General features: G+C 41.1%; 1 protein-coding gene across 10 annotated transcripts; it reads left to right on the top strand.

The window, feature by feature from the left end:
* The first annotated feature begins 272 nt into the window (after positions 1 to 272).
* LOC114322866 (proteinaceous RNase P 1, chloroplastic/mitochondrial) lies at positions 273 to 26669 on the top strand. 10 transcript variants are annotated; one of them, XR_014349709.1, is made up of 6 exons: positions 273 to 1070; positions 20732 to 21823; positions 22144 to 22452; positions 22552 to 22733; positions 25725 to 25834; positions 26453 to 26669. XR_014349709.1 is itself a non-coding variant. In XM_082903563.1 (6 exons), the coding sequence occupies exons 2-6, from the start codon at positions 21674 to 21676 to the stop codon at positions 24676 to 24678; spliced, it is 522 nt and encodes a 173-aa protein (XP_082759689.1). In that variant the 5' UTR covers positions 1049 to 1070; positions 21442 to 21673; the 3' UTR covers positions 24679 to 24758. The 10 variants fall into 10 exon arrangements, 7 of the variants coding, with proteins under 7 accessions (XP_082759689.1, XP_082759690.1, XP_082759691.1 ...); XM_082903563.1 differs by lacking the exons at positions 25725 to 25834; positions 26453 to 26669 and adding an exon at positions 24588 to 24758 and having other exon boundaries at positions 1049 to 1070; positions 21442 to 21823; positions 22144 to 22186; positions 22397 to 22452; XM_082903564.1 differs by lacking the exons at positions 25725 to 25834; positions 26453 to 26669 and adding an exon at positions 24588 to 24758 and having other exon boundaries at positions 1054 to 1070; positions 21504 to 21823; positions 22144 to 22186; positions 22397 to 22452.
* The last annotated feature ends 176 nt before the right edge of the window (positions 26670 to 26845 follow it).

Consider the following 26845-nt stretch of genomic DNA (forward strand, 5'->3'; position numbering starts at 1 on the left):
GCTTGGAAATAGGACACTGGGGTGGCCAAAACCGTGTAACAGTCACGAAAAGGACCAGAAAATGCCCCAAACACCTCGGGAGGGTCCAAGGCAAGTTGTGGAGACTTACGGAGGTAGCACGGGTGTAATGACCCCAAAATGTCTAAATGAAGTCATCCTTACTTAATATGGGGTTAACGTGGTTTAAATCAATTATATCTAATTGAATTGACGACCTTTACTGTAACGATCTAATTGAATTGACGACCTTTGGAAAAAACACCATGGATAGTTCTTGATACCCTTGGAATTCCCTCAATGTAAGTTGTACTGACACTTCGTGTTAGTACAGTCTAGATGTTGGGATTATAGGGCAACATTGAACTAAAAAAAAGGGATTATTTGGTGATTCATAGATCAGGCTTGAACTTTTTTGGAAACCAATTTTGATTACAATTTTTCTCATTATATTTATGTGAAAAAATACATTTTATTTTTTTTTTAAAAAAAAGTTTAGGAATAAATACATTTTATGGATCACTTTAGATCATTAAATTTTATGTTTTGGAATGAAGTGTGACATATTTCAAAGCACATGTTCCCAATCTCCAAACCGAAATCTCTAGAATAGTAATATATTATAATCTAATAACACAAGGAATATAAAATCTATTAGGGTGATGCTTGATGATAGCTCACTATTTTTATTATTAAAGGGGCCATAGGAGTTCCTTTCCTTCTTCTCTTCCAATAATGAACCTTCATCAATCCTCTGCTTATTGTTCTTCTTTCTGTAATGATTCTTTAGGTCATATTCTATTTGTCTCATCAACTAATGCATCACTGTATAGTTTGTTTACACAAAACACATTTCAAAACTAGATTTCTAGCTGTACTCTTATGGTTTCGAATATTGCATATTTCAGATTTGTTCATAAATTGTTTCCTTCCTTTAAGGACTTGTCTTACTACCGAGAAGTGCCTCTTGAATAAAAACAGGAACCCTCATTTGACTAAAGAGCTAGTTGAGGATGAACTTAAAGCATATCTTGGAGTCAAGAAGATTATTTGGTTGCCTTATGGATTATTTGGTACCCATTCACCTTGAATATTAAGCACACATGTATAAATATTTTGCACTAAAATTTGAGATGCCCTTCCTGTATATTTCATCCATATTTTTTGGTCTACCTGGCAATCTAAATATTTCTTTAATTTGGTTGGTCTATGTGGCTATTTTTCTCATCAGGATGATGATGAAGCATTCTCATGCTTAAAAATGATGCGTTGGTGTGCAATTATGCATACGAACATGAAATTAATGTTGTATAGAGAGTTTCTGCTGAAACCGTAGTTCTAGGATTTGAACTTCAAATAAGAGTTTAACTCTGCAATTTTTGCATTCTTTGGGTAGGTGTTGTGATGATCAGTAACTTGAATTGCAACCTAGTCCTTTCGAGCAATGGGCTCATGCCAAGTGCTTGACTTTTTGCATATCGAGAAAGATATAAATCATAGGGCTTTATTTTTTTGAAAATTTCAAGCCCAGGCTGCTGCTTATGTTATATGGTATGAAAAGTTGTGTGTTCTGATGTTGATACCTAGAACTTAGAAGGGATACAAAATTCTGAAGTTAAATATAGACAAACCTGATATTTTCGTTTCCCCTTGTAAGTTGTCTAAACTTACGGTACTAGCACGGGACTTCCGGTTTGAAAACTAAGTCGAAAAAGACACTTTTTTCACACTTAAGTTTAAAAATAGTCCATCGGGTCCCAAAATCGTGTAACAGTCACGAGAAGGATCGGGAATGCCTCAAACACCGCAGGAGTGGCCAATGTACGTTGTGCAAAGTTTCAGAACTGGCACGGGACTCACGGTTTGAAAACTAACTCAAAAAATGCACTTTTTCACACTTAAGCTTGAAAATAGGCCTTCACGGACCAAAATCGTGTAACAGTCACGAGAAGGCCCGGGGAACGCCTCAAACAGCTCGGGAGGGACCAATGTAAGTTGTGGAAACTTACGGAAGTAGCACGGGACTCCTGGTTCGAAAACTAAGTAAAAAATCTCACTTTTTTTTGCACTTAAGCATGAAAATTAGCCATTGGGTGCCAATGTCGTGTAACAGTCACGAGATGGCCGGGGGAAACCCTCAAACACCTTTGAAGGGACCAATTTAAGTTGTGGAAACTTACAGAACTATCACGGGATTCCTGGTTTGAAAACTAAGTCCAAAAAGACACTTTTCTCACACTTAAGAATGAAAATAGGCCAAAATTGGGTGCCAAAATCGGGTAACTGGCCTGGGCAACACATCAACCACCTCGGGAGGGTCCAATGTAAGTTGTCTAAACTTACGGAACTAGCACGGGACTCCTAGTTTGAAAACTAAGTCCAAAAATGCCCTTTTTTCACACTTAAGCTTGAATATAGGCCATCGGGGGCCAAAATCGTGTAACAGCCACGAGAAGGCCCGGGGAACAGCTCAGACACCTCGGGAGGGACCAATGTAAGTTGTGAAAACTTACGGAACTAGAACGGGACTTCCGCTTTGAATACTAAGTCGAAAATGACATTTTTTTCATAATTAAGGTTGAAAATAGGCCATCGGTGGCCAAAACTGTGTAACAGTCCCGAGATGGACCATGGAATATCTCAAACACCTTGGGAGGGACCAATGTAAGTTGTGGAAACTTCCGGAACAGGCACGAGACTCGCGGTTTGAAAACTAAGTCAAAAAATACACTTTTCTAACACTTGAGCGTGAAAAGAGGCCATCGGCCACCAAAATCGTGTAACAATCACGAGAAAGCCCTAGGAAAACCTCAAACACCTCGGGCGAGACCAACGTGAGTTGTGAAAACTTACGGTACTAGCACGGGACTTCCGGTTTGAAAACTAAGTTGAGAGAGACTTTTTTTTACACTTAAGCTTACAAATAGTCCATCGGGTGTCAAAATCGTGTAACAGTCACGAGAAGGATCGGGAATGCCTCAGACACCGCAGGAGTGGCCAATGTACGTTGTGCAAACTTTCAGAACTGGCACGGGACTCACGGTTTGTAAACTAACTCAAAAAATGCACTTTTTTACACTTAAGCTTGAAAAGTGGCCTTCACGGACCAAAATCGTGTAACAGTCACGAGAAGGCCCGGGGAACGCCTCAAACAGCTCGGGAGGGACCAATGTAAGTTGTGGAAACTTACGAAAGTAGCACGGGACTCCTGGTTCGTAAACTAAGTAAAAAATTGCACTTTTTTTACACTTAAACATGAAAATAAGCCATCGGGTGCCAATGTCGTGTAACAGTCACGAGATGGCCGGGGGAACCCCTCAAACACCATAGAAAGGACCAATTTAAGTTGTGAAAACTTACAGAAGTATCACGGGATTCCTGGTTTGAAAACTAAGTCCAAAAAGACACTTTTCTCACACTTAAGAATGAAAATAGGCCAAAATTGGTGGCCAAAATCGGGTAACTGTCACGAGAAGGCCTGGACAACACATCAACCACCACGGGAGGGTACAATGTAAGTTGTCTAAACTTACAGAACTAGCACGGGACTCTTAGTTTGAAAACTAAGTCCAAAAATGTATTTTTTTCACACTTAAGCTTGAATATAGGCCATCCGGGGCCAATATCGTGTAACAGTCACGAGAAGGACCATGGAATACCTCAAACACCTTGGGAGGGACCAATATAAGTTGTGGAAACTTCCGGAACAAGCACGGGACTCGCGGTTTGAAAACTAAGTCAAAAAATACACTTTTCTAACACTTAAGCCTGAAAAGAGGCCATCGGGCACCAAAATCATGTAACAGTCACGAGAAGGCCCTAGGAAAACCTCAAACACCTCGGGCGGGACCAACGTGAGTTGTGAAAACTTACGGTACTAGCACGGGAATTCCGGTTTGAAAACTAAGTCGAAAGAGACACTTTTTTTCACACTTAAGCTTAAAAATAGTCCATCGGGTGCCAAAATCGTGTAACAGTCACGAGAAGGATCGGGAATGCCTGAAACACCGCAGGAGTGGCCAATGTACGTTGTGCAAACTTTCAGAACTGGCACGGGACTCACGGTTTGAAAACTAACTCAAAAAATGCACTTTTTCACACTTAAGCTTGAAAATAGGCCTTCACGGACCAAAATCGTGTAACAATCACGAGAAGGCCCGGGGAACGCCTCAAACAGCTCGGGAGGGACCAATGTAAGTTGTGGAAACTTACGGAAGTAGCACGGGACTCCTGGTTCGAAGACTAAGTAAAAAATTGCACTTTTTTTACACTTAAGCATGAAAATTAGCCATCGGGTGCCAATGTCGTGTAACAGTCACGAGATGGCGGGGGGAACCCCTCAAACACCTTAGAAAGGACCAATTTAAGTTGTGGAAACTTACAAAAGTATCACGGGATTTCTAGTTTGAAAACTAAGTCCAAAAAGACACTTTTCTCACACTTAAGAATGAAAATAGGCCAAAATTGTGGGCCAAAATCGATTAACTGTCACGAGAAGGCCTGGGCAACACATCAACCACCTCTGGAGGGTCCAATGTAAGTTGTCTAAACTTACGGAACTAGCACGGGACTCATAATTTGAAAACTAAGTTCAAAAATGCACTTTTCACACTTAAGCTTGAATATAGGCCATCGGGGGCCAAAATCGTATGACAGCCACGAGAAGGCCCGGGGAACAGCTCAGACACCTCGGGAGGGACCAATGTAAGTTGTGAAAACTTACGGAACTAGAACGGGACTTCCGCTTTGAATACTAAGTCGAAAAAGACATTTTTTTCACAATTAAGCTCAAAAATAGGCCATCGGTGGCCAAAACTGTGTAACAGTCACGAGAAGAACCGTGGAATACCTCAAACACCTTGGGAGGGACCAATGTAAGTTGTGGAAACTTCCGGAACAAGCACGGGACTCGCGGTTTGAAAACTAAGTCAAAAAATACACTTTTCTAACATATAAGCCTGAAAAGAGGCCATCGGGCACCAAAATCGTGTAACAGTCACGAGAAGGCCCTGGGAACACCTCAAACACCTCGGGCGGGACCAACGTGAGTTGTGAAAACTTACGGTACTAGCACGGGACTTCCGGTTTGAAAACTAAGTCGAAAAAGACACTTTTTTCACAGTTAAGTTTAAAAATAGTCCATCGGGTGCCAAAATCGTGTAACAGTCACGAGAAGGATCGGGAATGCCTCAAACACCGCAGGAGTGGCCAATGTACGTTGTGCAAAGTTTCAGAATTGGCACGGGACTCACGGTTTGAAAACTAACTCAAAAAATGCACTTTTTCACACTTAAGCTTGAAAATAGGCCTTCACGGACCAAAATCGTGTAACAGTCACGAGAAGGCCCGGGGAACGCCTCAAACAGCTCGGGAGGGACCAATGTAAGTTGTGGAAACTTACGGAAGTAGCACGGGACTCCTGGTTCAAAAACTAAGTCAAAAATTGCACTTTTTTTACACTGAAGCATGAAAATTAGCCATCGGGTGCCAATGTCATGTAACAGTCACGAGATGGCCGGAGGAACCCCTCAAACACATTAGAAGGGACCAATTTAAATTGTGGAAACTTACAGAACTATCACGGGATTCTTGGTTTGAAAACTAAGTCCAAAAAGACACTTTTCTTACACTTAAGAATGAAAATATGCCAAAATTGGGAGCCAAAATTGCGTAATTGTCACGAGAAGGCCTGGGCAACACATCAACCACCACGGGAGGGTCCAATGTAAGTTGTCTAAACTTACGGAACTAGCACGGGACTCATAATTTGAAAACTAAGTCTAAAAATGCACTTTTTTCACACTTAAGCTTGAATATAGGCCATCGGGGCCCAAAATCGTGTAACAGTCACGAGAAGGCCCGGGGAACAGCTCAGACACCTCGGGAGGGACCAATGTAAGTTGTGAAAACTTACGGAACTAGAACGGGACTTCAGCTTTGAATACTAAGTCGAAAATGACATTTTTTTCATAATTAAGGTTGAAAATAGGCCATCGGTGGCCAAAACTGTATAACAGTCCCGAGATGGACCATGGAATATCTCAAACACCTTGGGAGGGACCAATGTAAGTTGTGGAAACTTCCGGAACAGGCACGAGACTCGCGGTTTGAAAACTAAGTCAAAAAATACACTTTTCTAACACTTGAGCGTGAAAATGGGCCATCGGCCACCAAAATCGTGTAACAATCACGAGAAGGCCCTAGGAAAACCTCAAACACCTCGGGCGAGACCAACGTGAGTTGTGAAAACTTACGGTACTAGCACGGGACTTGCGGTTTGAAAACTAAGTCGAAAGAGACACTTTTTTTCACACTTAAGCTTACAAATAGTCCATCGGGTGTCAAAATCGTGTAACAGTCACGAGAAGGATCGGGAATGCCTCAAACACCGCAGGAGTGGCCAATGTACGTTGTGCAAACTTTCAGAACTGGCACGGGACTCACGGTTTGAAAACTAACTCAAAAAATGCACTTTTTCACACTTAAGCTTGAAAATAGGCCTTCACGGACCAAAATCGTGTAACAGTCACGAGAAGGCCCGGGGAACGCCTCAAACAGCTCGGGAGGGACCAATGTAAGTTGTGGAAACTTACGAAAGTAGCACGGGACTCCTGGTTCGAAAACTAAGTCAAAAATTGCACTTTTTTTACACTTAAGCATGAAAATTAGCCATCGGGTGCCAATGTCGTGTAACAGTCACGAGATGGCCGGGGGAACCCCTCAAACACCATAGAAAGGACCAATTTAAGTTGTGGAAACTTACAGAAGTATCACGGGATTCCTGGTTTGAAAACTAAGTCCAAAAAGACACTTTTCTCACACTCAAGAATGAAAATAGGCCAAAATTGGGGGCCAAAATCGGGTAACTGTCATGAGAAGGCCTGGGCAACACATCAACCACCACGGGAGGGTCCAATGTAAGTTGTCTAAACTTACGGAACTAGCACGGGACTCTTAGTTTGAAAACTACGTCCAAAAATGCATTTTTTTCACACTTAAGCTTGAATATAGGCCATCCGGGGCCAATATCGTGTAACAGTCACGAGAAGGACCATGGAATACCTCAAACACCTTGGGAGGGACCAATGTAAGTTGTGGAAACTTTCGGAACAAGCACGGGACTCGCGGTTTGAAAGCCAAGTCAAAAAGTACACGTTTCTAACACTTAAGTCTGAAAAGAGGCCATCGGGCACCAAAATCATGTAACAGTCACGAGAAGGCCCTAGGAAAACCTCAAACACCTCGGGCGGGACCAACGTGAGTTGTGAAAACTTACGGTACTAGCACGGGACTTCCGGTTTGAAAACTAAGTCGAAAGAGACATTTTTTTTCACACTTAAGCTTAAAAATAGTCCATCGGGTGCCAAAATCGTGTAACAGTCACGAGAAGGATCGGGAATGCCTGAAACACCGCAGGAGTGGCCAATGTACGTTGTGCAAACTTTCAGAACTGGCACGGGACTCACGGTTTGAAAACTAACTCGAAAAATGCACTTTTTCACACTTAAGCTTGAAAATAGGCCTTCACGGACCAAAATCGTGTAACAATCACGAGAAGGCCCGGGGAACGCCTCAAACACCTCGGGAGGGACCAATGTAAGTTGTGGAAACTTACGGAAGTAGCACGGGACTCCTGGTTCGAAGACTAAGTCAAAAATTGCACGTTTTTTTACACTTAAGCATGAAAATTAGCCATCGGGTGCCAATGTTGTGTAACAGTCACGAGATGGCGGGGGGAACCCCTCAAACACCTTAGAAGGGACCAATTTAACCTGTGGAAACTTACAGAAGTATCACGGGATTCCTGGTTTGGAAACTAAGTCCAAAAAGACACTTTTCTCACACTTAAGAATGAAAATAGGCCAAAATTGGGGGCCAAAATCGGGTAACTGTCACGAAAAGGCCTGGGCAACACATCAACCACCACGGGAGGGTCCAATGTAAGTTGTCTAAACTTACGGAGCTAGCACGGGACTCTTAGTTTGAAAACTAAGTCCAAAAATGCATTTTTTTCACACTTAAGCTTGAATATAGGCCATCGGGGGCCAAAATCGTGTAACAGTCACGAGAAGGCCCGGGGAACAGCTCAGACGCCTCGGGAGGGACCAATGTAAGTTGTGAAAACTTACGGAACTAGAACGGGACTTCCGCTTTGAATATTAAGTCAAAAAAGACATTTTTTTCACAATTAAGCTCGAAAATAAGCCATTGGTGGCCAAAACTGTGTAACAGTCACGAGAAGGACCGTGGAATACCTCAAACACCTTGGGAGGGACCAATGTAAGTTGTGGAAACTTCCGGAACAAGCACGGGACTCGCGGTTTGAAAACTAAGTCAAAAAATACACTTTTCTAACACTTAAGCCTGAAAAGAGGCCATCGGGCACCAAAGTCGTGTAACAGTCACGAGAAGGCCCTCGGAAAACCTCAAACACCTTGTGCGGGACCAACATGAGTTGCGAAAACTTACGGTATTGGCACGGGACTTCCGGTTTGAAAACTAAGTCGAAAAAGTCACTTTTTTCACACTTAAGTTTAAAAATAGTCCATCGAGTGCCAAAATCGTGTAACAGTCACGAGAAGGATCGGGAATGCCTCAAACACCGCAGGAGTGGCCAATGTACGTTGTGCAAACTTTCAGAACTGGCACAGGACTTACGGTTTGAAAACTAACTCAAAAAATGCACTTTTTCACACTTAAGTTTGAAAATAGGCCTTCACGGACCAAAATTGTGTAACAGTCACGAGAAGGCCCGGGGAACGCCTCGAACACCTCGGGAGGGACCTATGTAAGTTGTGAAAACTTACGGAAGTAGCACGGGACTCCTGGTTCGAAAACTAACTCTAAAAATGCACTTTTTTCACACTTAAGCTTGAATATAAGCCATCGGGGGCCAAAATCGTGTAACATTCACGAGAAGTCTCGGGGAACAGCTCAGACACCTCGGGAGGGACCAATGTAAGTTGTGAAAACTTACGGAACTAGAACGGGACTACCGCTTTGAATACTAAGTCGAAAAAGACATTTTTTTCACAATTAAGCTCGAAAATAGGCCATCGGTGGCCAATACTGTGTAACAGTCACGAGAAGGATCGTGGAATACCTCAAACACCTTGGGAGGGACCAATGTAAGTTGTGGAAACTTCCAGAACAAGCACGGAACTCGCGGTTTGAAAACTAAGTCAAAAAATACACTTTTCTAACACTTAAGCCTGAAAAGAGGCCATCGGGCACCAAAATCGTGTAACAATCACGAGAAGGCCCTAGGAAAACCTCAAACACCTCGGGCGGGACCAACGTGAGTTGTGAAAACTTACGGTACTAACAGGGACTTCCGGTTTGAAAACTAAGTCGAAAGAGACACTTTTTTTCACACTTAAACTTAAAAATAGTCCATCGGGTGTCAAAATCGTGTAATAGTCACAAGAAGGATCGGGAATGCCTCAAACACCGCAGGAGTGGCCAATGTACGTTGTGGAAACTTCCAGAACTGGCACGGGACTCACGGTTTGAAAACTAACTCAAAAAATGCACTTTTTCACACTTAAGCTTGAAAATAGGCCTTCACGGACCAAAATCGTGTAACAGTCACGAGAAGGCCCGGGGAACGCCTCAAACACCTCGGGAGGGACCAATGTAAGTTGTGGAAACTTATGGAAGTAGCACGGGACTCCTGGTTCGAAGACTAAGTCAAAAATTGTACTTTTTTTACACTTAAGCTTGAAAATTAGCCATCGGGTGCCAATGTCGTGTAACAGTCACGAGATGGCGGGGGGAACCCCTCAAAACACCTTAGAAGGGACCAATTTAAGTTGTGGAAACTTACAGAACTGTCACGGGATTCCTGGTTTGAAAACTAAGTCCAAAAAGACACTTTTCTCACACTTACGAATGAAAATAGGCCAAAATTGGGGGCCAAAATCGGGTAACTGTCACGAGAAGGCCTGGGCAACACATCAACCACTTCGGGAGGGTCCAATGTAAGTTGTCTATACTTACGGAACTAGCACGGGACTCCTAATTTGAAAACTAAGTTCAAAAATGCACTTTTTTCACACTTAAGCTTGAATATAGGCCATCGGGCGCCAAAATCGTGTAACAGTCACGAGAAGTCCCGGGAAACAGCTCAGACCCCTCGGGAGGGACCAATGTAAGTTGTGAAAACTTACGGAACTAGAACGGGACTTCCGTTTTGAATACTAAGTCGAAAAAGACATTTTTTTCACAATTAAGGTTGAAAATAGGCCATCGGTGGCCAAAACTGTGCAACAGTCACGAGAAGGACCGTGGAATACCTCAAACATCTTGGGAGGGACCAATGTAAGTTGTGGAAACTTCCGGAAAAAGCACGGGACTCGCGGTTTGAAAACTAAGTCAAAAAATACACTTTTCTAACACTTAAGCCTGAAAAGAGGCCATCGGACACCAAAATCGTGTAACAGTCACGAGAAGGCCCTAGGAAAACCTCAAACACCTCGGGCGGGACCAACGTGAGTTGCGAAAACTTACAGTACTAGCACGGGACTTCCGGTTTGAAAACTAAGTCGAAAAAGACACTTTTTTCACACTTAAGTTTAAAAATAGTCCATCGGATGCCAAAATCGTGTACCAGTCACGAGAAGGATCGGGAATGCCTCAAACACCGCAGGAGTGGCCAATGTACGTTGTGCAAACTTTCAGAACTGGCACGGGACTCACGGTTTGAAAACTAACTCAAAAAATGCACTTTTTCACACTTAAGTTTTAAAATAGGCCTTCACGGACCAAAATCGTGTAACAGTCACGAGAAGGCTCGGAGAACGCCTTAAACACCTCGGGGGGGACCAATGTAAGTTGTGAAAACTTACGGAAGTAGCACGGGACTCCTGGTTCGAAAACTAAGTCAAAAATTGCACTTTTTTTACACTTAAGCATGAAAATTAGCCATGGGGTGCCAATGTCGTGTAACAGTCACGAGATGGCCGGGGGAACCCCTCAAACACCTTAGAAAGGAAAATTTAAGTTGTGGAAACTTACAGAACTATCACGGGATTCCTGGTTTGAAAACTAAGTTCAAAAAGACACTTTTCTCACACTTAAGAATGAAAATAGGCCAAAATCGGGGGTCAAAATCGGGTAACTGTCACGAGAAGGCCTGGGCAACACATCAACCACCTCGGGAGGGTCCAATGTAAGTTATCTAAACTTACGGAACTAGCACGGGACTCCTAATTTGAAAACTAACTCTAAAAATGCACTTTTTTCACACTTAAGTTTGAATATAGGCCATCAGGGGCCAAAATCGTGTAACAGTCACGAGAAGTCCCAGGGAACGGCTCAGACACCTCGGGAGGGACCAATGTAAGTTGTGAAAACTTACGGAACTAGAAGGGGCTTCCGTTTTGAATACTAAGTCGAAAAAGACATTTTTTTCACAATTAAGCTTGAAAATAGGCCATCGGTGGCCAAAATTTTGTAACAGTCACGAGAAGGACCGTGAAATATCTCAAACGCCTTGGGAAGTACCAATGTAAGTTGTGGAAACTTCCGGAACAAGCACGGGACTCGCGGTTTGAAAACTAAGTCAAAAAATACAATTTCCTAACTCTTAAAGCCTGAAAAGAGGCCATCGGGCACCAAAATCGTGTAACAGTCACGAGAAGGCCCTGGGAAAACCTCAAACACCTCGGGCGGGACCAACGTGAGTTTTGAAAACTTACAGTACTAGCACGGGACTTCCGGTTTAAAAACTTAGTCGAAAAAGACACTTTTTTCACACTTAAGTTTAAAAATAGTCCATCGGCTGCGAAAATCGTGTAACAGTCACGAGAAAGATCGGGAATGCCTCGAACACCGTAGGAGTGACCAATGTGCGTTGTGCAAACTTTCAGAACTGGCACGGGACTCACGGTTTGAAAACTAACTCAAAAAATGCACTTTTTCACACTTAAGCTTCAAATAGGCCTTCACGGACCAAAATCGTGTAACAGTCACGAGAAGGCTCGGGGAACGCCTCAAACACCTCGGGAGGGACCAATGTAAGTTGTGGAAACTTACGGAAGTAGCACGGGACTCCTGGTTCAAAAACTAAGTCAAAAATTGCACTTTTTTTACACTGAAGCATGAAAATTAGCCATCGGGTGCCAATGTCATGTAACAGTCACGAGATGGCCGGAGGAACCCCTCAAACGCATTAGAAGGGACCAATTTAAGTTGTGGAAACTTACAGAACTATCACGGGATTCTTGGTTTGAAAACTAAGTCCAAAAAGACACTTTTCTCACACTTAAGAATGAAAATAGGCCAAAATTGGGAGCCAAAATTGCGTAATTGTCACGAGAAGGCCTGGGCAACACATCAACCACCACGGGAGGGTCCAATGTAAGTTGTCTAAACTTACGGAACTAGCACGGGACTCATAATTTGAAAACTAAGTCTAAAAATGCACTTTTTTCACACTTAAGCTTGAATATAGGCCATCGGGGGCCAAAATCGTGTAACAGTCACGAGAAGGCCCGGGGAACAGCTCAGACACCTCGGGAGGAACCAATGTAAGTTGTGAAAACTTACGGAACTAGAACGGGACTTCCGCTTTGAATACTAAGTCGAAAAAGTAATTTTTTTCACAATTAAGCTTGAAAATAGGCCATCGGTGGCCAAAACTGTGTAACAGTCACGAGAAGGACCCTGGAATACCTCAAACACCTTGGGAGGGACCAATGTAAGTTGTGGAAACTTCCGGAACAAGCACGGGACTCGCGGTTTGAAAACTAAGTCAAAAAATACACTTTTCTAACACTTAAGCCTGAAAAGAGGCCATCGGGCACCAAAATCGTGTAACAGTCACGAGAAGCCCTAGGAAAACCTCAAACACCTCGGGCGTGACCAACGTGAGTTTTGAAAACTTACGGTACTAGCATGGGACTTCCGGTTTGAAAACTAAGTCGAAAAAGACACTTTTTTCACACTTAAGTTTAAAAATAGTCCATCGGGTGCCAAAATCATGTAACAGTCACGAGATGGATCGGGAATGCCTCAAACACCGCAGGAGTGGTGTAAAATTTAATGTATAAAGAGAAATAGAGAGAGAATAAATTGTATGTATTATTGATTGATATGTGTTATTTCTATTACAATGATTCATGATTCCTATATATAGAAGAGGGTGAGTGTGTAGTAGGTAAGGAGTAGGTAAAGTGGAGGTGGTAGTGGTGTAGTGGGTTAGGTTTAGTAGAGTAGGTGAAGTGGAAGTGGTAGTGGTGTAGTGGGTTAGGTTTAGTGGAGTAGGTGAGGTGGATAGTAGGTGGATTTTAACAGCCCCCCGCAAACTCAAGGGGGATAGGAACTAACTAATTTGAGTTTGGAGAGAGTAACAAAACAAGAAAATACATAAAAATAAAAGAGGATAAGAGACACTGTATGGTCGTGTCAGACCATTGGTGAAGACACTGGATGGTGGTGTCATAACGTTGTAGAGGACATTGTATGGGGGTGTCATAACCATGTAGAGGACACTGTATGGTGGTGTCATAACGCTGTAGAGGACACTGGATGGCGGTGTCAGACCGATGTAGAAGACAGTTTATGGGGTCATGTCGGACCGTTGTAGCAGACACTGTGTGGTCGTGTCAGACCGATGTAGAAGACAGTTTATGGGGTCATGTCGGACCGATGTAGAAGACAGTTTACGGGGTCATGTCGGACCGTTGTAACAGACACTGTTGTGACAGTTTACGGAGTCTTGCTGGACCCTTGTAGAAACTAACCGGAATCAATGTCGGGACAGTTTACAGAGTCTTGTCGGACCCTTTGAAGGAGCGAACCGGAATCAATGTCGGGACAGTTTACTGAGTCTTGTCGGACCCTTGAAGGAGCTAACCGGAATCAATGTCGGGACAGTTTACAGAGTCTTGTCGGACCCTTAAAAAGTCGCACCCTCAAAAGGTGTGCCCAATCTTTCAAAAGGCGTGCCATCAAAAGGCGTGCCCAATCCATAAAAAGGCGTGCCATCAAAAGGCGTGCCATCAAAAGGAGCGCCCATGTTGTCGGCGAGCGCTGAGAGGCGCATGATGCGCGTGCCTGCCTCGGCTATTTAACCAAGGTTGAGGCGGAGGCTGTGCAAACCAGTCTGAAACCGCCGAAAATCCTTTGAAAAAAACTCTTCCGTTTCTGAGAAAGAGATTCTGGAACACTCTGTTGCCATTCTGTAACCAACCCTTCTCTGAAACACTCAGCAACCCATAACATGGCCTCGTCTTCCCGTTCAGCTACCCAGAATATGGCCTCTTCGTCCCGTGGTCTGCTCACTCTCTTTCCCGACCTCAACGAGTCAACAAGAGAGATAACTGGTGCGGTGGCCAGTGAACCTCAACCAAGCGCCTCTGGTTTTGCTCCGTTGAACTTTCCGATGCGGTCGGTGGAGCAAAAAATGGCAGTGCAAACAGATATTGAGGCCAATCAGTATACTTTGAAGTCATGTGTGGAGACCATGACGGCGGTCACAAGCTTGTCGCACCGGCTGCAGAGTAGGACAAATGAGGTGCAACAGTTAAACGCCCAACTGGCTCTGCTCCAGCGCATGTATAAGGATGTGCGAGCAGAGATAAGTGTGCTAAAGGCGGAAAATAAGGAGCTGAAGCGGAAGGCCACCGTGATGTTCCGATTTGGAGGGCCGCCATATGCTGCAGTGGAGGAGCAGGGAGGAGGCAACTTGCTTAGCGGATTGGAAAACACGGAGGCAGCACCGTCAAGGGCCGCCCAGGACGGAGGCAAGAAGAAGAGACCGGCGGCAGAGTAGAGAAGAAAAATCCTGCCTGCGGATGTGGTTGTTTTTTTTTTTTTTGGTGTTTTTGTTGTTTTTTTTTTTTTGTTTTTGTTTTTGTTTTTTTTTTTGTGTAAAATTGTGATCGGGGTTGATCCCTGAGATGAATAAAATATGGTTTGGTGTGCAAAGCTATATGGTATGAATGGAATTTGAAAAAGATGAAAAATAAGGTGAAAGAAAAAGAAAGAAAGAAATAATAAGAATATATATTTGAAATCGGCAATGGTGTTCAGTATATATATATATATATATATATTTGTTTTTGTTGTTTTTTTTTTTTTTTTTTTTTTTTTTGGTTTTAATAATAATAATAAGAATAATAATATATTAAGAAGGAAAGCAGGTGCGCTGGTGGGTTGGAAAGTAGGTGTTTTGGTGGGAGAGATGATTTTTTTTTTTTTTTTTTTTTGAAAAGAAGAGATAAAAAAAAAAAAGAATAAAGAAATAAATAAACAAAGTAGTAAAACTCTCTTTCTCTCTCAGCATCACGTGGGTGGTACTGGTGGCTTGGAAACTAGATGCTGGTTTTGAGCAAAACCGTGGGCATGAAAGTGGAAAGATGAGAGATGTTGACACAGTCAATGATATCCCCATCTGGACTCTTAATGCTTTTAAGGGGAGGTTTGTTCAAGCGGTTTAAGTGCTTCTGGACCTCAAGCTTCTGCCTGGAAACAGGCAACCTACCGGCACAAGATAGCAAGATCAGACCACAAAAGAAGACGAAGAAGAAGCAACCTGCTGTTAGTCCCACCCTTCTTCTAGACGGGCCACTGCTAGAAAGAAACTCAGAACTCATTCAAATCCGAGTCCACCGTTACCACGCCCACAACACACACAAACAAGACAGTAACTGCTAAAGACCACGGATCGATGGCAATAACTGCTAAAGACCCTTTAGCAGTGAAAAATGAAGAAGAAAAGGAGGTTGGCCACCACCACCATAGCTGGGCGATGATGATGGATGGGTCTGTGAATTGATTGAGTGATGATCAGGGTAGTGTGTTTCAGTGAGGTGCCGAGAGGGAGAGGGAGGTTTGAATTGGTTGAGATCCGGCGGGCGGTCAAGGCAAGGTTGCCGCCCGCCAGAAGGCGAAGAACACCAAGATCTTTAACCTTGCACTGATACCATGTAAAATTTAATGTATAAAGAGAAATAGAGAGAGAATAAATTGTATGTATTATTGATTGATATGTGTTATTTCTATTACAATGATTCATGATTCCTATATATAGAAAAGGGTGAGTGTGTAGTAGGTAAGGAGTAGGTAAAGTGGAGGTGGTAGTGGTGTAGTGGGTTAGGTTTAGTAGAGTAGGTGAAGTGGAGGTGGTAGTGGTGTAGTGGGTTAGGTTTAGTGGAGTAGGTGAGGTGGATAGTAGGTGGATTTTAACAAGTGGCCAATGTGCGTTGTGCAAACTTTTAGAACTGGCACGGGACTCACAGTTTGAAAACTAACTCAAAAAATGCACTTTTTCACACTTAAGCTTGAAAATAGGCCTTCACCGACCAAAATCGTGTAACAGTCACGGGAAGGCCCGAGGAACGCCTCAAACACCTCGGGAGGGACCAATGTAAGTTGTGGAAACTTGCGGAAGTAGCACGGGACTCCTGGTTCGAAAACTAAGTCAAAAATTGCACTTTTTTTACACTTAAGCATGAAAATTAGCCATCGGGTGCCAATGTCGTGTAACAGTCACGAGATGGCCGGGGGAACCCCTCAAACACCTTAGAAGGGACCAATTTAAGTTGTGGAAACTTACAGAACTATCACGGAATTCCTGGTTTGAAAACTAAGTCCAAAAAGACACTTTTCTCACACTTAAGAATGAAAACAGGCCAAAATTGGGGGCGAAAATCGGGTAATTGTCACGAGCAGGCCTGGGCAACACCTCAACCACCTCGGGAGGGTCCAATGTAAGTTGTCTAAACTTACGGAACTAGCACGGGACTCTTAGTTTGAAAACTAAGTCCAAAAATGCACTTTTTTGACACTTAAGCTTGAATATAGGCCATCGGGGGTCAAAATCGTGTAACAGTCACGAGAAGGCCCGGGGAACAGCTCAGACACCTCGGAAGGGACCAATGTAAGTTGTGAAAACTTACGGAACTAGATCGGGACTTTCGTTTTGAATACTAAGTTGAAAAAGACATTTTTTTCACAATTAAGGTTGAAAATAGTCCATCGGTGGCCAAAATTGTGTAACAGTCACGAGAAGAACCGTGGAATACCTCAAACTCCTTGGGTGGGACCAGTGTAGGTTGTGGAAACTTCCGGAACCAGCACGGGACTCGCGGTTTGAAAACTAAGTCAAAAAATGCAGTTTCTAACACTTGAGCTTGAAAAGAGGCCATCGGGCACCAAAATCGTGTAACAGTCACGAGAAAGCCCTGGGAACACCTCAAACACCTCGGGCGGGACCAACGTGAGTTGTGAAAACTTACGGTACTAGCACGGGACTTCCGGTTTGAAAACTAAGTCGAAAAAGACACTTTTTTCACACTTAAGTTTAAAAATAGTCCACCGGCTGCCAAAATCGTGTAACAGTCACGAGAAGGATCGGGAATGCCTCAAACACCGCAAGAGTGGCCAATGTACGTTGTGCAAACTTTCAGAACTGGCATGGGACTCACGGTTTGAAAACTAACTCAAAAAATGCACTTTTTCACACTTAAGCTTGAAAATAGGCCTTCACGGACTAAAATCGTGTAACAGTCACGAGAAGGCCCGGGGAACGCCTCAAACACCTCGGGAAGGAGTGGAAACTTACGGAAGTAGCACAGGACTTCCGTTTCGAAAACTAAGTAAAAAATTGCACTTTTTTTACACTTAAGCATGAAAATTAGCCATCGGGTGCCAATGTCGTGTAACAGTCACGAGATGGACGGGGGAACCCCTTAAACACCTTAGAAGGGACCAATTTAAGTTGTGGAAACTTACAGAACTATCACGGGATTCCTAGTTTGAAAACTAAGTCCGAAAAGATACTTTTCTCACACTTAAGAATGAAAATAGGTCAAAATTAGGAGCCAAAATCGGGTAACTGTCACGAGAAGGCCTGGGCAACACATCAACCACCACGGGGGGGTCCAATGTAAGTTGTCTAAACTTACGGAACTAGTACGGGACTCCTAGTTTGAAAACTAAGTGCAAAAATGCACTTTTTTTCACACTTAAGCTTGAATATAGGCCATCGGGGGCCAAAATCGTGTAACAGTCACGAGAGGACCCGAGGAACAGCTCAGACATCTCGGGAGGGACCAATGTAAGTTGTGAAAACTTACGGAACTAGAACGGGACTTCCGCTTTGAATACTAAGTCGAAAAAGACATTTTTTTCACAATTAAGCTTGAAAATAGGCCATCGGTGGCCAAAACTGTGTAACAGTCACGAGAAGGACCGTGGAATACCTCAAACACCTTGGGAGGGACCAATGTAAGTTGTGGAAACTTCCGGAACAAGCACGGGACTCGCGGTTTGAAAACTAAGTCAAAAAATACACTTTTCTAACACTTAAGCCTGAAAAGAGGCCATCGGGCACCAAAATCATGTAACAGTCACGAGAAGACCTTAGCAAAACCTCAAACACCTCGGGTGGGACCAACGTGAATTGTGAAAACTTACGGTACTAGCACGGCACTTCCGGTTTGAAAACTATGTCGAAAAAGACACTTTTTTCACACTTAAGTTTAAAAATAGTCCATCGGGTGCCATAATCATGTAACAGTCACGAGAAGGATCGGGAATGCCTCAAACACCGCAGGAGTGGCCAATGTGCGTTGTGCAAACTTTCAGAATTGGCACGGGACTCACGGTTTGAAAACTAACTCAAAAAATGCACTTTTTCACACTTAAGCTTGAAAATAGGCTTTCACGGACCAAAATCGTGTAACAATCACGGGAAGGCCCGAGGAACGCCTCAAACACCTCGGGGGGGACCAATGTAAGTTGTGGAAACTTGCGGAAGTAGCACAGGACTCCTGGTTCGAAAACTAAGTCAAAAATTGCACTTTTTTTACACTTAAGCATGAAAGTTAGCCATCGGGTGCCAATGTCGTGTTGCAGTCACGAGATGGCCGGGGGAACCCCTCAAACACCTTAGAAGGGTCCAATTTAAGTTGTGGAAACTTACAGAACTATCACGGGATTCCTGGTTTGAAAACTAAGTCCAAAAAGACACTTTTCTCACACTTAAGAATGAAAACAAGCCAAAATTGGGGGCCAAAATCGGGTAACTGTCATGAGAAGGCCTGGGCAACACATCAACCACCTCGGGAGGGTCCAATGTAAGTTGTCTAAACTTACGGAACTAGCACGGGACTCCTAGTTTGAAAACTAAGTCCAAAAATGCACTTTTTTCACACTTAAGCTTGAATATAGGCCATCGGGGGCCAAAATCGTGTAACAGTCACGAGAAGGCCCGGGGAACAGGTCAGACACCTCGGGAGGGACCAATGTAAGTTGTGAAAACTTACGGAACTAGAACGGGACTTTCGTTTTGAATACTAAGTCGAAAAAGACATTTTTTTCACAATTAAGCTTGAAAATAGGCCATCGGTTTTTTTCACATTTTTTTCACGGGACTCTCGATTTGAAAACTACGTCAAAAAATGCACTTCCTAAACACTTAAGTTTGAAAATAGGCCATCGAGGGCCCCCCAAAATCCTGTAACAGTCCCGAGAAGGCCCGTGTAACACCTCCAACACCTCGGGAGAAACCAATGTAAGTTGTGGAAACTTACGGAACTAGCGCGGGACTTCTGGTTTGAAAACTAGGTTGGAAAATGTACTTTTTTTACACTTAAGCTTGAGGATAGGCCTCGGCGGGCCGAACTCGTGTAACAATCACGAGAAAGCCCGGGGAACACCTCGAACATCTCAGGAAGGACCAATTTGAGTTGTGAAAACTTAACGACTGGGCACGGGACTCACAACTTGAAAACTAGGTCAGAAAATAAACTTTTCTAACACTTAAGCTTGGAAGTAGGCCATCGGGGGCCAAAATCATGTAACAGTCACAAGAAGGGCCAGGAACACTTCAAACACCTCGGGAGTGACCAACGTGAGTTGTGAAAACTTACAGAAATAGCACGGGACTCCCAGTTTGAAAACTAAGTTGGAAAGAGACACTTTTTCCACACTTAGGCTTGGAAATAGGACACCGGGGGGGCCAAAACCGTGTAACAGTCACGAGAAGGACCGGGAAATGCCCCAAACACCTCGGGAGGGTCCAAGGTAAGTTTCGGAGGCTTACGGAACTCGCACAGGACTCTCGGTGTGAGAACTAAATCAAAAAATGCACTTTTTTGACACTTAAGCTTGAAAATAAGCCGTCGGGGGCCAAAATCGTGTAACAGTCACGAGAAGGCCCGGGGAACACGTCAAACACCCTGGGAGGGGCCAATGTAACTTTTGAAAACTTACGGAACTAGCACGGGACTCCCGATTTGAAAACTAAGTCCGAAACGGCACTTTTCTCGCACCTAAGCTTGAAAATAGTCCATCGGGGGGCCAAAATCGTATAACGGTCAAGAAAAGGTCCGGAGAACACCTCAAACACCTAGGGAGGGACCAACGTGAGTCGTGGAAACTTACGGAACTCGCATGGGACTCCCGGTTAGAAAACTAAGTCAAAAGTAAATCAATTTTTAATTAACTCAAATTTAATTATAATTTAAGTAAAAATAACTTTTCAAAAGTCATTTGCATTGAACTATTTTTTTAAATTTTTTATTCACTAAAAACGACATTGGTAAAGTCGTGTTCTTGAAAACGGCTTTGCTAAAGCCGTCTCACCGATAATGGGAATAAAGAAGAAAAAGGCACCCTAGACTGCGACTAAAATTTTGAAAATGGCATAATCAGGGAAATTGGCCTAAATGCAGCCTTTCGCTCTCTCTCACTCACTCTCTCGTTCTTTCATCTCTCTCTCTAGCAATCAGTGATCGGCCGGCGAGACAGCTGATGGTGATCGAATCAGGTTCGCCTTTGCAACACATTCGGTTGATCCAATTAATTCCAAATCAAGATCGTACGACCTCGCTCTCAAATTCGATCCGCCCAATTTCAAAGGTAATTTTAGGGGGGTTTTTTTTTTCTTTTTTGGGTTTCATCTTGCAAAAGCTGGACCTTTATCAACAGAATATCGATCTTCATCAGTTTATTTATGGGTTTTCAATTATTAGCTGGAAAATAATTTATTTCCTTATCATTTTGTTAATAGGGTTTGCGATTGTTTTTTAATTTGCATGTTGACATTGATTTTGTTTGAGAATGGGAACAATTTTCAGTTTTTTTCAACATACTAAAATTATAAACAATTGGCTTTAAGAATTGTAACGAAATCTCTTTGCTGGGAATTTTTTTGGGGCGTTGACTCTTTTGCTGGGAATTTGCCTAAGTTATCTATATTGATATGAAATCTCTTATTGGTTAGCATGTGGGCCACAAACGGTGATTAACAAGGGTTTTGGGTGCTTTATGAGGGGTATCAATTTTTTTTGTTTTTTTGTTTTTTTGGTGATTGTATGGCGATCCAATGCAATGTGGCATCAAAGTGCTTGGACTTGAATTGTTAGTTTTATTAAACTATACATATTATTCCATCATCATGCATAGGCCAGTACTGAGTTAATTGTGTGTCAGAGTTTTAAAAGGCTGATAGAGTTTATGAAATGTTGCACCGGTTGCGTGTCACGGTGAGGCAGGTCACGGAAGAGACTGCTGGGGTTGTGGAGCGTTGGTTTGAGTCTGAAAGGGCTGCAGAGGTTGGGGAGGTGAATTGGGATGTGGGTAAGGTGAGGGAAGAGGTTGTGAACGGAGGAGGGGGTGGCATGGACAAGGGTGGCTCGGAAATGGGAATTGAAGAGTTACGAGGATGCAAATGGATGAAATGGGTGTGTGCCTATCGTGTGGAGAGAAGCTTGTTAGCATTGATATTGATCCTAAAGAGACTGAAAACTTCACTGCTTCATTGACCAATTTGGTATGCCAAAGAGAGGTTGAGGCTGATTTTATGCAGTTTCAGGTATGACATTATCTTTATGCTTCATTGATTAATACTGCAATTCAACACATGGAGTTACTTGAGATGCATATTATTTTGGAATTGATTCCTATAGTTGATTCTTACACATTAGTGGACAATGCTGTCAATAATTTTTATCTTGTTTCTTTATGTTACTTCCAAATTTGGAATTTGAATAACTAGATTGTCATCTTGTTGTCCATAAATATCTTAATGATTTATGTCTAGTAGTGGACATGTTGTTAGACTGCATTACTCCATATCTCTGTTACTTTATCACATGAATATTTTATCAAATGTCGATATACTCTTTTTGGCAGGGGTGGGGTTTGAGACTGCAGTCTGCTACTAATGGCTGCCAAGGTACTGCTAGGCCTGAGAGACTTGTTTGAAAATGATCAATGTACTTGTAATTGTATTGTTGAAAATGTATTCAATGTCTTAGTCAAAGGCCCATATTTGCTGCTTGTGTATGGTTCAAGCGATTAATACGTAAAAAGAATGGCGTTCTGACTAACTTAGAAGGTGCACTCATTCAGGAGTGGCTTCAGTGACATGATCCATTTGATGCAGTTATAGATGGTGCAAATGTGGGGCTTATTAATAGGCATAATTTCAACTTTTCCCAGGTAAGAGGGTTGCTGATCATAAGCTTTAACAGTAATATATCTCTTCCTCAAAGTTAGAATCGCATGGATATGGTTCTTAATAATTTCTTTTGGTTGTAGCTTAATTCTATTGTAAATCAGTTACATCAAATGAGGCCGTCAAAGAGATTACTACTTCTTGTTTTGCATAAAAGTCATGTTACTGGTGGTCCAGCGCAGAGTCATAACAACAAGAAGCTGTTAGAGAATTGGAAAAGGTCTGGTGCACTTTATGCTACTCCTGCCGGTTCAAATGATGATTGGTAAGATCTCTTTCCTTACAATATTTTTGTTTTGTATATGTAATGTTGATATATGAATGTAATGCTGATACCTATCTTTATGTTTCCCTTTCTGTGAGATGCATCATGCTTGCCTTGTTATCTGTGATACAGTGAACAAATACTATCACAAAACACTATTAGTTTCAGCAGTCATGTTTCCCAACATAATCATCTAAGATTGTCGTAATTCAGAACCATCTTAGAAAAAATACTTCATTTCCCTTAATTTCATTGACTCATTGGATGTTCCTTTTCAAGTTTGGGATGCCAAGAGGCAAGTGCTTGTTCTCGCTTTAAAAGATTATCAATCTTCATTTTAATTGTCTTTATGAAGAAATGAAAATGCTTTTTTTTTATACAATTTTAGCAAGGTTCTACACTTTGTTTGGATGTTTGTGTTTCATGAGATAACTAAACTAGATCACTACTTGTATTTTAAAATATATTCCTCTGTTAAGAGGATGAGTTGGTTTATCATCTGCCTATTACATGTAAGATAGGAGGTTCTAAATTGAGGTTCAGTTGCACATCAGTATTTAATTTTAATATTGTTGGCATGCATTTTGTTGTTTAGAGCCTTCATTTTCTATGACAATTTATCCGAATCTAGGTTGTGAAAGTGCTGAGCCCTTGGGATTTTAGAAATCATTTTGGGCTAAGCAGCAAAAATAGTAGGTTGGAAATCATTGTTTAGTTCAAGGGTCCTCCATAATTAAATATTCTGAGATGGAGTGGGTCTAGGGCAAGATATCAAGGGCAATCAAAATTATATATCCTATATCGTATCAGCACTGGCTTGATTGAAATGAAGCTTGTTAAGTTGTTAAGATGAAGCAAAAAGATCATTTATGAAGTTGGTCTTAAAAGCTTTTGTATATTGAAGATAACTGCCTTATAATTTGCTTTGAATGCCATTTTCTTTAAATGCCAAAGGGGGAGGACCAATCTAGTGTGGAAAGTAGTTCACGTAGTCAATATCATTTTCTTTAATTTTGTCATACTTATATTTATGGTAATGGTTGTTTAGCTTGATCATAACACTTTATATGTAGTTTCTAATAATAATGAAAATGCTTTTCATGTACTTTCCGCAACAACCCACAAATGTGGAATGCGGGTTTTATGTAATGAGATATATGAAAGACCTCATTAGAGATCAAAGCATCCAAAAAAACAAAATGTGAGATAAATTTCAACTTTTATTATTATATTTATATTCATGATACTTGTACATCATCTTCATTATCTAATTGTTTGTAAATAACCTCTTGCAATTCAATGAAAAAAGGACTTACACAGAAACCGAACTTGATGAAGTGCGAGTTGAATGGATTAATTTCGTCTTAAACAATATGAGTTGAAATCCAACATAGAAATATGATATAACTTTCGTTCTTTAAATTGCTAATAAACTGTTTATTTAGTTGGTGACGAATACACAATTACTTCAAGATTTCATTTTGGATTTGTGGATTCCATGTATATTTGGTTTTATGACTTTAAAATAGTTGACTTTTATTTACTATATTTAAATAATAGTTGGCTTTTATTTTGGTTTTATGACTTTAAAATATTTGGCCAAGCGCTGAAGATTTTCATTTTGGATTTGTTGATTCTATGTATATGTCATATCTATATGGTAATCCAAACATTTTATACTAGTAACAGTCAAAGTGGTTCTTCATTTTCTGTTGATGCAGGAGATGAAGAGTCGGTGTGATGAGAAAATGTCCGACTTTATCTTTTCTAAGACTAGAACAGTCTCTACAAATAGTAAATTTATTCATATGGTGCTAGCGGTCACTTAATTAATTTGTGTTTTCATTTTTCAAGTCAGAAATTGCTTGGAGAGATGCAAAATATGGTCAAAGAATTCAAGAACTTTGTTCTTCGGGTTTTTTTTAATGCATGTAATCACAGTTAAAAACTTGTTATTAATTCCTTTGTATATACTTTTGAACATTCAATTTTCATTTATGAAATATATGATGTTATTTCATTCAATATGTGGTTGTGATTCAAATGATATATATATAGTGTGTATTATATTCTTCAAATGCGCGTACAAAAATAATATTGATTATGTTGAACCCTTTTTTTTATCACACTCATTAACTGTGATGAGAAATGCATATAATATGTGATCTTATCTCACTATTAATCACACACAAAACGTGTGATGGAATCATCTTTTAAAGACATTCAAAACGTGTTACACTCTCGAAGATCACACTTTGACAAAACTTGAATTGTGTGATTAAATAGCATCACACATAAAAAAGTGTGATGTATTTATAATTTGTAGTAGTTAAATGAGTTAAGTGGTTAATCTCATGATTTTAGAGTAATGTAATATTTGTGAATTGAGAAAGAAAGAAAATGTTTGCTGTAGAAGTGGCTCATGTTGTGAAGGTTGGTAGCGGAATTGGTAAATTGAATTATGAAATGCATGAGATAATAAGATTGTTGGTCTAATTCTAGGAAGTGTTGATTGTTGTAGAATGAGTTGTACGCGCGATGATTTGTTGATTTAATTTTACAAATCGAAATGATTCCAAAGATCACACTTTGATAAAACTTGAAACGTGTGATTAAATAACATACATCACACATAAAAAAGTGTGATGTATTTATGATTTTGTAGTAGTTAAATGAGTTGAGTGGTTAATCTCATGATTTTAGAGTTGTGTAATATTTGTGAATTGAGAAAGAAAGAAAATGTTTGTTGTAGAAGTGGCTCATGTTGTGAAGGTCGTTAGCGGAATTGGTAAATTGAATGAGATAATAAGATTGTTGGTCTAATTCTAGGAAATGTTGATTGTTGTAGAATGGGTTATACATGTGACATGCTGTTGATTTAATTTTTCAAATCGAAATGATGATGTATATGATGAGTTGATGGATTAAAGTTTTAAAAAGACGGTCTGTTTCCTTCCAACTTGTGACCGGTAAAACGTAGTGTATTAACAGAGGTTTCTCTTTCCTTCCGATTTGTGCCCAATAAAGCGTGTGGATTGTTGGACTATATGGAGGGTCTGCTTTTCCTTCGGCTAGCCACCGGTAAAGTGTGGCACTTTGAGGTAAGTTCCAGATTTCCTTCCAAATTAGTGCTTGGTAAACTGTGTTGGAATGACATAACGAAGCCGGTTGTTAATTGTGTTGTGTTCGTCACTTGGTTGCATGATTGTGTAGATATGTGTGCCATGGTGAAATTGTGCTGGAGATTGAAAGTGTGTAATTGAGACAATTTTGTAATGAATTGAATGCTATCGCTTGTCTATATGTTAGATGTTGGTATGTACAATTGGTGTTTTATTGATTGTAATAACAGTTGATTGTGAAATTATTGTTTTTGGGTTAAAGATTAGTATGAGTGTGTGATTGATTGGTTTAAAACTTCTTTCTAAAGTAAAGGAGATATTGAAGCATTTCATTTAAATTGCTAATGATAAGTTGAAAAGATAATAAATAAGTTTTTCCTTGAAATATCAAGTGGAATATTTTCTTCTTTTTATTTATTTTTAAATGAAAGTATATATTTGTGTATGTTTTATTTTGGATATAAAAGAGCACGTTACTTATCTAAATATCACCTGATAGTATTCATAATCACATATATCTATAGATCTCATTATTTTGCATCATTGTAAATCCCTACTGGACCTTGTGCTCATCTCAATCGTTAAATCATTGTTTAGGTGTGGAGTTTGTTGTCTCGTTCAAGAATTCAAGGAGTTAGGTTACTGATGATTCGAGATTTGTTACTCACCGGTGAAAATGCCAATGTGTTATTACTCTCTTTATTATAATTATTGCATTTTTGAAATTCTCAATGTAAGCCTAAGGGCATATTTTGTAATGATCCGTACTAAACTTGTACCATTGTATTTATGCGAGAGGGAACCTTGAATATCCTATGTATTTTGTTTTGCTTCTGCATTTTATTATTTCATAAATGGACCTTAATATGAAAATTGATAATATTATCCGATTAATAAAAGTTGGAGCATTACAACTTGACAACAAAAATAAATCATTTCTTGGTCAGCTAATGCAGTAGACATAACTTGCCAACAAAAATAAGCAAATAC

The sequence above is a fragment of the Camellia sinensis genome, chromosome 13 (genome assembly GCF_055761805.1).
Source record: "Camellia sinensis isolate YWXY chromosome 13, ASM5576180v1, whole genome shotgun sequence".
NCBI classification, from domain to species: Eukaryota; Viridiplantae; Streptophyta; class Magnoliopsida; order Ericales; family Theaceae; genus Camellia; species Camellia sinensis.